The sequence below is a fragment of the Macaca fascicularis genome, chromosome 9 (genome assembly GCF_037993035.2).
Source record: "Macaca fascicularis isolate 582-1 chromosome 9, T2T-MFA8v1.1".
NCBI classification, from domain to species: Eukaryota; Metazoa; Chordata; class Mammalia; order Primates; family Cercopithecidae; genus Macaca; species Macaca fascicularis.
In genome coordinates, this window is record NC_088383.1 from 92,330,839 (window position 1) to 92,344,271 (window position 13,433).

General features: G+C 34.1%; 1 protein-coding gene across 8 annotated transcripts in view; it reads left to right on the forward strand.

Annotated features, from left to right (window-relative positions):
* PCDH15 (protocadherin related 15) overlaps positions 1-13,433 on the forward strand; it is a 1,788,406-nt gene that overhangs the window by 1,296,251 nt on the left and 478,722 nt on the right. For all 8 annotated transcript variants that reach the window (XR_012417282.1, XM_065521086.2, XM_065521087.1 and 5 more), the window contains one exon: positions 3,495-3,665. Coding sequence is in view for 7 of the 8 variants with exons in the window: in XM_065521086.2 (XP_065377158.1) it covers positions 3,495-3,665 (171 nt within the window). In the remaining variant the exon portion in view is untranslated. The remainder of the gene's footprint in view (positions 1-3,494; positions 3,666-13,433) is intronic.

Sequence of the window (13,433 nt, forward strand, 5' to 3'; positions counted from 1 at the left end):
TTTAAGGGAAATGTGGAAGATGAGATTACTTAATAATTTAAAACACTGGATGATGCAACACAAAGGGAAATATATGTGAAAATATAACCTACTAATCTTTATGAAGTCACATTATCTTAATATTAGTAATTTTCAGTATTAAATTACTCTCTTAATAATGGACTGAGGAAATATGTCCTCATCATTTTTTAAGACTGTCAGAAGCAGGGTATTGGAGTCTGCCCCTTGGAAGCTACTCAGGATATGCCAACTGAACAAATCATTACATCATTTATCTATTAATTCATATATTGTAGTTATAGCTATAACCCAATTAAATAAAAGATCAGTATTTAAAAAGTGGCAAGTTTGATGAGCTAGCTGCATTTTTCTAAAATTTAAAATATACACGTACATTTATTTTGAATTAAGGTTTTTCTACATGTTCAAAATTCATTCATCTTAAGAATAATTTAGAAAGTTCATTTGTGAACCATCAAAATTATCTCACATGCCACACGTTGCTCCTACTCTACTTTTCAACTGGCCTAGAGGTTGATATATGTATGGGAGTGCACATCGACAGTTCCTGAAACAGCTAAAGAAGAAGGTGTACATATTTAACATAATGAGAGGGAGGAGACTTCTAAGGGAAGAAAAACTAGGTTTCTAGGAGAACAAAGGGGAGATTAAAATAGCTTGTAATCATGTTTATGTAGGTAAGAATAGACTTCCTTGTTTTTTCTTCATTTTCATAAACTTTCTTGGGAGAGGGAATTCATGGCAGCCACACTCCCACAAGTATCTGCTTTTAGTGCCATAAAAGAAGTTCAGAAAAGACTCCTTTCTCTTTGTTCAATCTCAAATGTCTTTAGTTTTAAATAATCTTTATAGTGCCTCTAGGGATCTGAGTGAGTCCCAAAACTTTGAAAATTTAAACATTTTGTGTTTTTTTAACTATAATTTTGTCACAGTCTATCTTATACTGTATCAAAATATCAAAGAATCCTGGAACCACAAAGTTATTGCATTCTAGACAAGGTTGTACTTAAAAAATTCCACCAGTAGAAATTTGTGCTTCCTAAACTTTACCCTCAAGCATTGCTTTACAACTTTTTTTGAGCAACCAGATTGGGAATGAGTTTAACTAAAATGTACTATTAACCAAGCTTAAGAAGAGGAATTTTTTTTTTAATTGGAAAGCAAATATTAATGTCTGGGAACTGTCACAAAGGAAGACATTTTATGAACAAACTAAAATAAAATACAGGTCTGTTAGTATAATTACTTTTAAAAAGTATTTAACATAAATAAGCAAAATAAGATTAGCCATTTTAAAGTGAACAATTCAATGGCGTTTGGTACACTCACAGTATTGTACAACCACCGCCTCTATCCAGTTCCTAAACATTTTAATCACTCCAAAAAGAGCTGGCACCACTCATGCAGTTGCTTCCCATATACCCTCACCAGCTCCCTGTAGCCACCAATTTGTTTACTGCTTCCAGATATTGCATATAAATGGATCATATAATATGTGACCTTATATTTTGTCTGGCTTCTTTATTTCAAAATATGATGTTTTCAAGTCTCATTCATGTTGTTGTATATATCAGGACTTCATTTCCTTTTATGCTTGAATCATATGCCATTGTATGTACATGCCATCATCTGTTTATCCATTTCTTCATTGATAAATACATGGGCTTTTGCCGGCTTTTGTCTGTTGTGAATAGTGCTACATGAACATGCATGCAAGTATACTTTTCAATGTTGTACAAAATAGAATTCAAAAAGACAGAAAAGCATAATAGTTCTTCAAAATAATAACCGAATACTATGAAAGTAAAAACATTTCCAGATTCTGTCATAATGAATGATGCTACCACCACCACCCTCAACAATGGATGTTCTGGATGGAAATGACTTAGGTCCAATATTATTTTCTTCTGTCCTATGATAAACGTTCTTCAGATAAATAGAAACAATTTGCATTTCTAATACAATTACTACCCATTATTTAAGTGTGTGCTATCCATCGTGATTTCTTTCTAAAGAAATGGAAAGGGAAACAAGAAAGAGTAACGTTATAGTAGAGAAAACTGACTAGATACGGCCTCAGCCAGGTTCAAGTTAACAACAGTGATAAGTCATATTAATAATATACTATTGATAAATGTGTCAAAAATAGCACTTGACTTGTGGTTTTCCTACATAAATCATGTAAGTCCAGTTGAATCTTGAGGAAAACACCAGATAAACACCCATTAAGGGACATTCTGCAAAAATATCTGGTACTCAAAATTGTTAACATCATCAAAAACAAAAGTCAGAGAACTTGTCACAGCCAAAATGAGCTTAAGTAACCATTATGACTGAATGTAAACTGGTATCCTGATTGGGATCCTGAAACAGAAAACTGACATTAAGTAAAAACTAGGGAAATCTGAAGACATTTTGGATTTTAATTAGTAACAATGCAACATTGCACTAGACAAAGTTAAATGATAAGGAAGACTGTATTCACAGCTATTGCAATAGAGAAGACCAGAATACAGACTAGATCTGAACTGAACTCTAATAGAAAGAATGGCTAGAGAGAAGTTAAATGCTCCAGTGGACTTGGGTGTAGGGGGATTCACAGATTAGGTGTGTTTACTAATTGACGTTCCCAAAGGAAAATAAACTTCCTTGAATTTTCATGACAAAAAGTAGTTTTAGAAATTGGAACAAGTCTCCAAAGGAAGTCAAGCTCCTACCCTCCCACAGAAACTGGGAAATAGGGGCTTCTTCCTTGACTATTACATTTCAAAGAGATGGCCCCCAGGTCGTGAAAAACATGGGTCTTTAGAACTGGCAAGAAGCTTATAAAAGATTCACATCTCAGAGGCACAGAGAAAGAATTTACAATTACAAGATTTCTAAAGTAAATGCTCTAATAAGATGGCAGTGACCTTTATGGTTAGACTGTCTAGTAATGTGAACTATTAGGTAAAGGCCTAACATATAAAAGCTTAACTACTGTAACATACTGTCAACAAAGTCGCTTTGAAGACATTTGGATCTCAGTTTACATCCTAGCTTCACCGCTTAAAACTGTTGGTTTAGGCAAGTTAATTTATCAATCTTTTTTTAATGAAAACTAAGTCTGCATTATGCCTAATTTCTTTTTTGTTGTTGTTTTTTGAGACTGAGTCTCACTCTGTCGCCCAGGCTGGAGTGCAGTGGCGTGATCTTGGCTCACTGCAACCTCTGCTTCCCAAGTTCAAACTATTCTCCTGCCTCACCCTCTCGAATAGCTTGGACTCCAGGCGCCCACCACCGCACCCAGATTTTTGTATTTTTAGTAGAAACGGGGTTCACCATGTTGGCCAGGCTGGTATCAAACTCCTGACCTCAAGTGATCCACTCACCTTGGCCTCCCAATGTGCTGGGATTACAGGTGTGGGCCACTGCTCCTGGCCATTGTGCCTAATTTCTATAAACTACCTGTTGTTTGTTTTTCTCTCTAACAGGACCGTGCCCAAAATCTGAACGAGAGGCGAACCACCACCACCACTCTCACAGTGGATGTTCTGGATGGAGATGACTTAGGTCCAATGTTTCTTCCTTGTGTCCTTGTGCCAAACACTCGTGATTGCCGTCCACTCACTTATCAAGCTGCCATACCTGAGTTGAGAACTCCGGTAAATATGCTCTTATCTTTCTCCCTTCATTTGCATGTTTTAAAACCCAATGGGATCATGTTCAAGTATTTTGCAGACATATAATTTATAATAGCAAAACTCACTATATGCACATTTAAAAATATTTATGTCCAAAACTATTTTCAGGGAGTATGCATACATTTTTAACACAAAGAGTAATTATATAATTTACAAGGTAGAAAGTATGTTATGAAACAACAGTCCAACATGGTTATTTTATTTTTATTTTTTACCAATAAATCACCAAGGAGTTCACTAGCCATTCTGAAAAACTCCAAATAACCACTGCAGCATTTTCTTAAATTCGTGTTTAAACATGCAGTACTAAGTCACAGGACACACAGGTCAATAGGATACACATTTGGCCCAGTAGAATTCTGAAATGTTATTGGAGATTATGTTTGGCTATTTGGAGGTAGGAGCTAACAAATACTGAATACAAATACTTACCTCTTAAAGTAAAGATACAGAAAGGTGAAGCATGAATACATATTTTCTATGCTTAATCCTATATTTTTGATAAATGCTAATGGAGCTATAAACTTCTGCCGGTTTGGATTTCACACCTTGGACCTCCCTAGATGATTGATGTACATACCTAAGAATAAGAATTTTAAGGCAAATGGATATCCTGTTGGGGCAAAAATATCCATTTCTCCCCTAAAAGGTGTATTTGTGTGTGTGTGTGTGTGTGTGTGTGTGTGTGTGTGTGTGTATACACGTATTCTGTTTTAAAAAATTCAATGGTCTAGGATTTAACCATCTAACTAATATTTTTGCTGTTTCCCTGGAAAGCAATCAGCTCTCTGGGTTCCCAAAATGGCTCAAAGTGTTAGAATTTGTTGGAAGCTATTTGACTTTTTTTCCTCAAAGCACCTGAGAACTGCAGTTCTGAGGGTCCTCTATTTGAGATTTTGAGGAATAGAACAGGAATGCCTTCTAAATGTAAAGCCAAAGAGTGCTTATCCAATGTCATAATATTAATACATCTATTGGTTTTTCTCACAGTTCACTGGTCCAGTTAACTTGCATGAATAATAAAAAAAAAAAGCTGGAGAGAAAAAAAAATAAATCTTATGTGCATTGGATAAAAAATATGTTTTCAGCCAAATGAAGTACTTTTGCAGACAAAAAAGCTAATCAGAACTTGACTAGACAAAATAGATGTAGATTCCCTAAAGTTATATGCCATTATGTTATTTTGTTGAATCCCAGCAAAAAAAAAAACAAAAAACAAAAAAACCCACCAACTATTAACAATGGTGAACATAAAAATTTTCTTTGAAAGAACTGGTAAAAGTAATGATGACAAATACAATTTGTATAAGGCTGCACGCCTACTGCCGTCTGCCCTTCGACAAAGCTGACAAAAGCAATGGGAAAAAGACTTCCTATTCAGTCAATGGCACTGGGAGATCTAGCTAGCCATATGAAGATTGAAGCTGGACCCCCTCCTTACACCATACGCAAAAAGCAACTCAAGATGGATTAAAGACTTAAATGTAAAACTCCAAACTAGAAAAAACCCTGGAGGACCACCTAGGCAATACCATTCAGGACAAAGGCACAGGCAAAGATTTTGTAACAGACAGCAAAAGCAATTGCAACAAAAGCAAAAATTGACAAATGGGATCTAAGTAAACTTAAGAGCTTCTGCACAGCTAAATAAACTATCAACAGAGTGAACAGACCACCTACAGAATGGGAGAAAATATTTGCAAACTATGCATCTGACAGAGGTCTAATATCCAGCATCTATGGGGAATTTAAATTTATAATAATTAAAAAAAAACATTAAAAAGTGGTTTTTTTGGACATGAACATTTTTCAAAAGAATACATACATGTGGCCAATAAAGCAATGAAAAACAGTTAAACATCACTAATCATTAGAAAAATGCAAATCAAAACCACACTGAGAAACCATCGCACAGTCAGTCAAAATGACTATTATTAAAAAGTCAAAAAATAACAAATGCTGGCAAGGTTGCAGAGAAAAGGGAACAGTTACACACTGTTGGTGAGAGTGTAAATTAGTTCAGCCACGTGGAAAGCAGTGTGGCAATGTCTCAAAGAGCTAAAAGGAGAACTCTCATTTGACCCAGCAGTCCTATTACTGGGAATATACCCAGAGGATTATAAATCATTCTGCCATAAAGACACATGCACATGAATGTTCACTGCAGCACTATTCACAATAGCAAAGACACGGAGTCAATCTAAATGTCCATGAATGACAGATTGGATAAAGAAAATGATGTACATATACCACATGGAATATTATACGGCTATAAAAATAATGAGGTCATGTCTTTGCAGGAACATAGATGGAGTGGGAGGCTAATTTCCTTAGCAAACTAACACAGGAACAGAAAACCAAATACCACATATTCTCACATGTAAGTGGGAGCTGAATGATGAGAACTCATGAACAGAAGGAAGGGAACAATAGACACTGAGGTCTATCTGAGGTTGGAGGGTGGGAGGAGACAGAGGAGCAGAAAAGATGACTATTGGGTACTGGGCTTACTCACTGGGTGACGAACTTATCTATACAACATGATATGAGTTCACCTGTGTAACAAACCTGCGTATGGACCCCTGAACCTAAAATATAACTCTTTTTTTTAAAAAAGTTTCGTTTTTATTTATCTTTTAAAATATCTACAAGAGGGTGAGTTTGCTCCATGACTAATCATTGTTTGTGCATGAAATTTAAACATGTAAGGTTAAAGTATATTAGGCTGGCATTAACATTTTTAAAAATTTCTACAAGAGGGTGGGCTTGCTCTATGACTAATCATTTTTTGCACATGGAATTTAAACATGTGTAAGATTCAAGTATATTGGGCTGGTATTAAAATGTGCATTTTTTCATTCAAATATTTCTATTTGGAAAGACAATAGTGTAAAAATAATAATATGCTGAAACAGATATTTAATACTTGATAATAATCTTTTTCAATCATCCCCATACAAATACGACACTCTGGATTGCGTGTGTGTGTGTGTGTGTGTGTGTGTGTGCGCGTGCACTTTCAATTAAAATCCCTTTAAATATAAAACAGGAAAAAGAAAAATATATTTTTAGTATTAATTTATGTTTCTGAGTTAATATATTTAGCTAGTGTACAGTGGGACCCCAAGAGAAGGTATATATTGAGACCACAATAATCCAATTCAATGAGTCAGTCTGATGACTGTTTACTAGTAGTTAGTTCACTGAGGAAAGTAAAGGAAGATAAAAGCTGCTGCTTGAAAAGCAGAGTGTATGAACTTAATTTTATTAAGGATCATTGAGCTTCCTTTCCTCTCCAGATTACAGACTGAACATCTCTCTCATTCCTATGCAGTTTAGTGCTAGACACCAGACTATACTTTCAATTTGGGGTAATAACATAAGTGATCATAATGTCTAGAGTTTGTATAGAATGTTCTGTTTGTAATGAACTATGCTAAGCTCTGCACAAATATTAACTGGTTGAATATGTTGAATATACACAAAAACATTTTTGGTAGACAGTTTAAGTATATAGATATAGATATAATTTAGTAAGAGTAAATAAAATTAAGATACATTTGAGTCCTGGCTCTACACACAAAAATTGATAGGTTTTTTTTTTGTTTGTTTTGTTTTTCTGGCTCTGTCAGCCTGGGTTAAGTTGGAGATTCACTCTGTAGGTGGATGTAGTTGTTGAAAAATATTTATATCCAAAGGTATTTTCAGAGAGTATGGGTAAATTTTTGATCAGAATGCCTCACTCTCTCCCTTGTTGTACTATAATATTCATATTTTGAGTATCAGTACTCAAAGGAGAACTAGTCCAAGGATAAAACTTACCCAGTCTTCGGATGACAAACCCAATCCAATATTAAATATTACATATCCTAACATAAGGAGAGCAATGAACTAATGGTGAAGAGATTAAGTCAAGAAATTTGTTATGCTCTGAATCCTTTGTAAAGTCGTATTTGGGCAAAGAGCACGAGGCATCCGGAGGATGGTGGATTCTTGCTGGTAAAAAAGGAGGTGTTTGAAGATCAATAAATAGTTCCGTGAACAATTATTCTTGTATTTTCTTTCAAAACCATGCTTTTTGAATTAAATATTATGGAAGAAATTCCAGAATGTTCAATATTGATCCTTTTATCATTTTTAACCAATTGAGCCATTCCTTAACATACTTTGAAAAAATGAGAATTTAAGTTTTACACATTTAAGTAAATATTTATTTTTTAATTTCATGTACAAAAATATAGATATATTTACTTGTATACCTAGGCACTTGGTCAGATTATCAGTTACTGTATAACAGGCCACCAAAACTTAGTGGGTTCAAACTGCAATCATTTAATTTGCTCACTAAGCTGCAATTTTAGCAAGACTTGAGAAAACACCTTATCTTTGCTCCATGCAGCATCAGCTGTGGCACTTTAACTGAGGGCTGGGTGCCACTTTCATGATGATTAACTTAGATGGCTACCAAACTGATTTTGGCTGTTGGCTGGTGCTCATCCAGGGCTGTAGACTAAGGCTTCATTTTCACCTCAGTTAAGCCTCTTATAGGCTGTTGGAGCTTCCTCACAGCAAGACAGTGGGTTGTCATAACAAGCTTCCCAAGAGAATTAGGCAGAAATTTTCATAAATTAGAATTTGCAGTGTCAGATCTGCTGTGGTCAAATTTCTGCCAGTTTCAAGGGGTAGAAACATACTCCACCTCCCTATATGAGGAGTGTCCAAGTCACATTATAAGAAGAACATATGGAAAAGAAAATATTATTGTGGCAATCTTTCACAAATAAAATCACCCTTAGTACTGGCATCAGGTTTTTATGTACATTGTTATTTTGAATTCATTCTGGAACACTAGGTATAAAAACCAGAGTTAGTATTTGAGCTTCACATTCAAATTACTGTGTTTATGTCTGTACTTTTATTCTTTTTGATTTTCTCTTTTTCTATTTTCCTTTATATATTCTGCTAAAATTTCATGAAATTTCAATAAGATCTTGCTCTCCAGAGTGAGATAACTAACCATTAATGTCAGCTAAACAGGACATATTGACTCTAATTGTATACTTACTGATCCTTTCTTAAAGGAATTCTTCAAATTTTAAAAGACTTGCCACCTGTTCACCTATGTTGATGGGAAACTTTCCTTACTTTGGTGGTATTCTTGACTTGAGAAACCATTCTTAACATCATTATAGTACATGCAGGATTTCTCAGTTCAGAAAATCTTTTTAAAATATAGTCTATTAATAAATTTATCTCATGAACTATGATATAATAAAAATAAAAATCTGCTTTATATTAAAATTTAAAGTCACTTGTTTAGAAATACACTGATTTTATAAATGTAGATTACATGGTTTTCCAATATAAACAACTCTCTTTGGCAAATTAATGTTTTCACAAACACTAAGATTAATATTATATTGAACACATAAATACATCTGATGTTACAAAGGTATAAAGCAATTCATAGTACTCTTCTAATTTATTATTAATTTGCTACATTTCTATAGGACCCTAATGTATGCCAAACTATGTTAATTGAGAATGCTGAGCAAGTAGGATGAAATAAATTATTGCCCAAATATATTATTATGTATATTTATTCCTAATTTCTGACTTTCTTAAAGTTACTATGTTTGTAAAGTTTAGATTTTCTGGTTTTATGAAAAAGGTCTGTAGAATTTGGAGTATAAAATCCTTGGCTTTATTTTCTAATGAAGCACAGATAAAACCATGATAAATCCTTGTGCATTTTTTCAACTGAACAGTAGCATACATTTATGTGTTGGCTTGACTGGTTGGCTGTTTTTTCTCTTTTTCAGTGTAATATATCCCTGGAGAGAAAAATGAATGATATATTGACATAGTATCTATGTATTTACTGTGCACACCTTCCTTTAATTATTGCGCCATGTGGTTATCAGTATTTCAACATCAGTGGCTCACTAAACATAGTCATCTTTTTCTCTCCCCCTATTTAAAACTCTTGTATTGGATCCCAATAATTTCTAGTGACAAACACCTCAACTGCAATCTTTGTCATAAAACAACTTGCTTTCATGTCAAAAACAACTTCTCTTGTTTATCTGTGGTACTCTTTCCCTCCAGGGAAGCTTTCTCAGTTATCAGAAAAGTAATGCTGATTTTCTGTCATCTACAACACTTATCATTTCTTCTTGGCCTAGCCTCACATTAAATATCTTACAGTCTGAGAACTCTGTCCTCTCTTGTTTTTTTAATGGAAGTACTGGTTTTCCTCATTCCCTCTGTGGCCTTGGATTTCACCTCTTATATCTTAGATGGCTTTTATTTATTTTGAAATTTATTTTAAAATTATGATTAAATTTTAAAGATTTACAAGGCTTCTCTCTTTTGTAATTCTTTTTTTCTTCATTATTGTTTTTATTACGATTGAGTTGAGCAAACCTCTATAGAGTTCTATTTTTCCTCAAATAGGGATTATGTATTTGTTGTAGATAAGTCTTCTAACTTGAAATCTGTCTTGAGTTCCAAGTTTGCATTTCTCATCTTTTTCTGGATATTTTTAACTGTGTTTCCAGCAGATGCCTCATTATTCTTTCTATTCAATTCTAATGCATCTGTACTTGCTACGTATTGTTACTCCTGGGGTCATTATTGATTTGAACTTAGACTTCAGTGACCTCCATTCCAAACTCAATCAATCTCCAAAGACATTTTCTACATTACCTATACACTGTTACTCAAATCTGTTTGACACCTGTCTATTTATACTGTCAAAACATCTATTTAAAGACATTCTCTAAACTTGGTATACAGCCTCCAGTGTCTCACTCCTCTAACCACCATCACAATAAAGCCAAAGTTGTTTTTGTTTTTGTTTTTGATACAATTCTGATCTGATTTTTTGATGTTTAAAAAGGTTCAGTGTTTTTCATCATACACCAAATGAATTCCACGGCTTTTATCATATCATTCAAAGTAACTTTATATCTGACCACTTTCCAGTCCCATGTCTTCTAACACACATAGTACAACTTGTCTAGGCACACAGAACATCACATATGACCCTGAACTTCTCTGAGAATTACCCTACTTTCTCTCTGTTTCATATGTTAAGCACATATTTGTTATTCAAGTTTCACATCAGTTAACCTAAAATGATAGACCCTCAAAACTAATAGTTTCTCTTTGTGACCCCATTTATTCCTACTATAAATATTAAACTCTTCATTACAATGTGTTCATTTACTATGAATGTTTTTCTTTCACTACACTATGAGTTCTTTAAACTTCTCTTGTCATTATATCCTAACTTGAAACCCATTGGCTTCACATAGTAGATATACAGTATTTTTTGTTTTTCTTTTTTTGAGATGGAATCTCGCTTTGTCACCAAGGCTGGAGTGCAGTGCACGATCTTGGCTCACTGCAACCTACACCTCCTGTTTTCAAGCGATTCTCCTGTCTCAGCCTCCCAAGTAGCTGAGACTACCAGCATGTGCCACCCACACCCGGCTAATTTTTGTATTTTTTCAGTTGAGACGGGGTTTCACCATGTTGGTCAGGCTGGTCTCAAACTCCTGACCTCAGGTGATCTACCCGCTTGGGCCTCCCAAAGTGCTGGGATTATAGGCCTGAGCCACCGTGCCCAGCCCGATACTTTTTGCATATTTTGAAATGAATTAACTCACCAAATTTTCAAAAAATGTTTATTATGTAATAAATCATTGAATACAAATCTGAGTAATCATGGCTCTTGCCCTCTCAGTCTCAATTAAAGTATATTTGCTGTAAAGGTGCATATGTGAAGGGTGTATGTGTGTGTGTGTGTGTATATATATATACACACACAAATATACACATGTGTTTATATATATATACACACACACATACACACATGCGTTTATATATATATACACATACACATGTGTGTGTATATATATACACATATTCATGTGTGTATATATATATACACACACATATATACATTTGTGTGTATAATTACTTATTGTAATTGTACATTATCCAAATATCTTATTTATTTTATACAGTCTAGATCAAGTAATCAAATATCCCATTTGCTATAGAAAGTCCCATATTATAATTCTTGTCCCAGCATATTGTTAATAATGTCTCCTTTTCTTTTTAATAGTGTTCTAAATATTAAAGTATATCCTCACTGAATCCCTTGGCCATCATTTTCAAAATTTTTTCTGTGGATATCTTTTGGGGTCAGCAAAGTGATGAATGAAGAGGGAAACAACTGGTAACTCCCAAACTGCCCACAACCTTTTAATGCAAAGATTGTTTGTCAAAATATTTCGAAGAGACAAATGATAAATAATACATCCAGAGTCAACATATGATGTCTCTGCCATTTTTTTCTTCCCATCAACAATCGAACACAAACAGAAACTAAACTTCAGCAAGTATTGTCCTGAATGTGAACTTGTATTGTGATTCTAAAAGTGGTATGTGACATGGGGGCCTGTCTGGGGGTCGGGGAATAGTGGAGGGATAGCATTAGGAGAAATACCTAAGGTAGATGATGGGTTGATGGGTGCAGCAAACTACCATGGCACGTGTATACCTATGTTACAAATCGGCACGTTCTGCACATGTATCCCAGAAATGAAAGTAAAATTTTTAAAAAGTCATGTGTGAAGTTATATGAAAGCAAAGGAATCTTTGGTTCTTTTCATCATTGGTCAAAATGTATTTGAACAGGTTCAACTATATTCAACTGTAATATACCATAGCACCAATTACAGATAATGTGAAGACATTGAAGTTTTTAGTGGAATAAATAAATAAGAAACAATAGATATGAAATAACTATTAAGTGGGCAGAAAAGAACCAATCGAAAGGAGGAACTGAGTTTGTTAGTTTAGTTGAATGAAGAAAGTCACTATTCTGCTGAATAACAAGTTTGAAGTCTAACACTTCTTGTTAAGGAGTTTGTTCAAAGTATTACTTTAACCTTTGAGCTATTTTTTTCTACGAAACACACATGAAAGACGTCAAGTCCTTAAGCTTGTACCTGATGTTTATAAGTTTCCTTACACATTTATTCTGAAACTCTGTGATGGCTTACTCAATTATGAGGGAAAATTTGCAAAGATGTTTACCATCACAATGTAAGATAGTTTGTAAGTACTCAGAGTCTGAATTTAAATCCTGTGTGATGTTGGGAAAGTTGCTTAATATCTTCAAAACTCAGTTTGAACTTGTCATCTACAAAATGAAGGTAATAGTAGCTCAGATATGTGGTTTTCATGAGTACTATAAAAGAAGATTTATGAAGCATGCTTAACTAGTTACCCGCAAATAATAAGAGTTTAACAATATTTGCTATTGTTACTATTATTATTGGCAATAGACATTTTGTCTGGCTTGGTGTTTACTCAGAGACACATGGGAAGAAGTAGCTAATTCAAATGAGTTATTAAAACTCTAACTTATCTTTAATTGAAATTCTAGCTTTAAAACTGAGTTGTATGTAGATAGTACCTAATTTATTCTTATTGCACTATTTCTAATTAATTCAGTATTATTTTGGATCTTTAAAAGAATGCAATTTATTTATTCAAAAGAACAGTCGAGGTATCTTTTTAAATAAACAGAGTTGGCATTGTCACTACTTGTGCTGAATTAATTATGCAGTGTATTATGACTTTGGGGAGAGGGAGCAGCAGATGTCAAATGCCACAAGGTGATACTGCAAGCCAAAATATATCAATGAATCA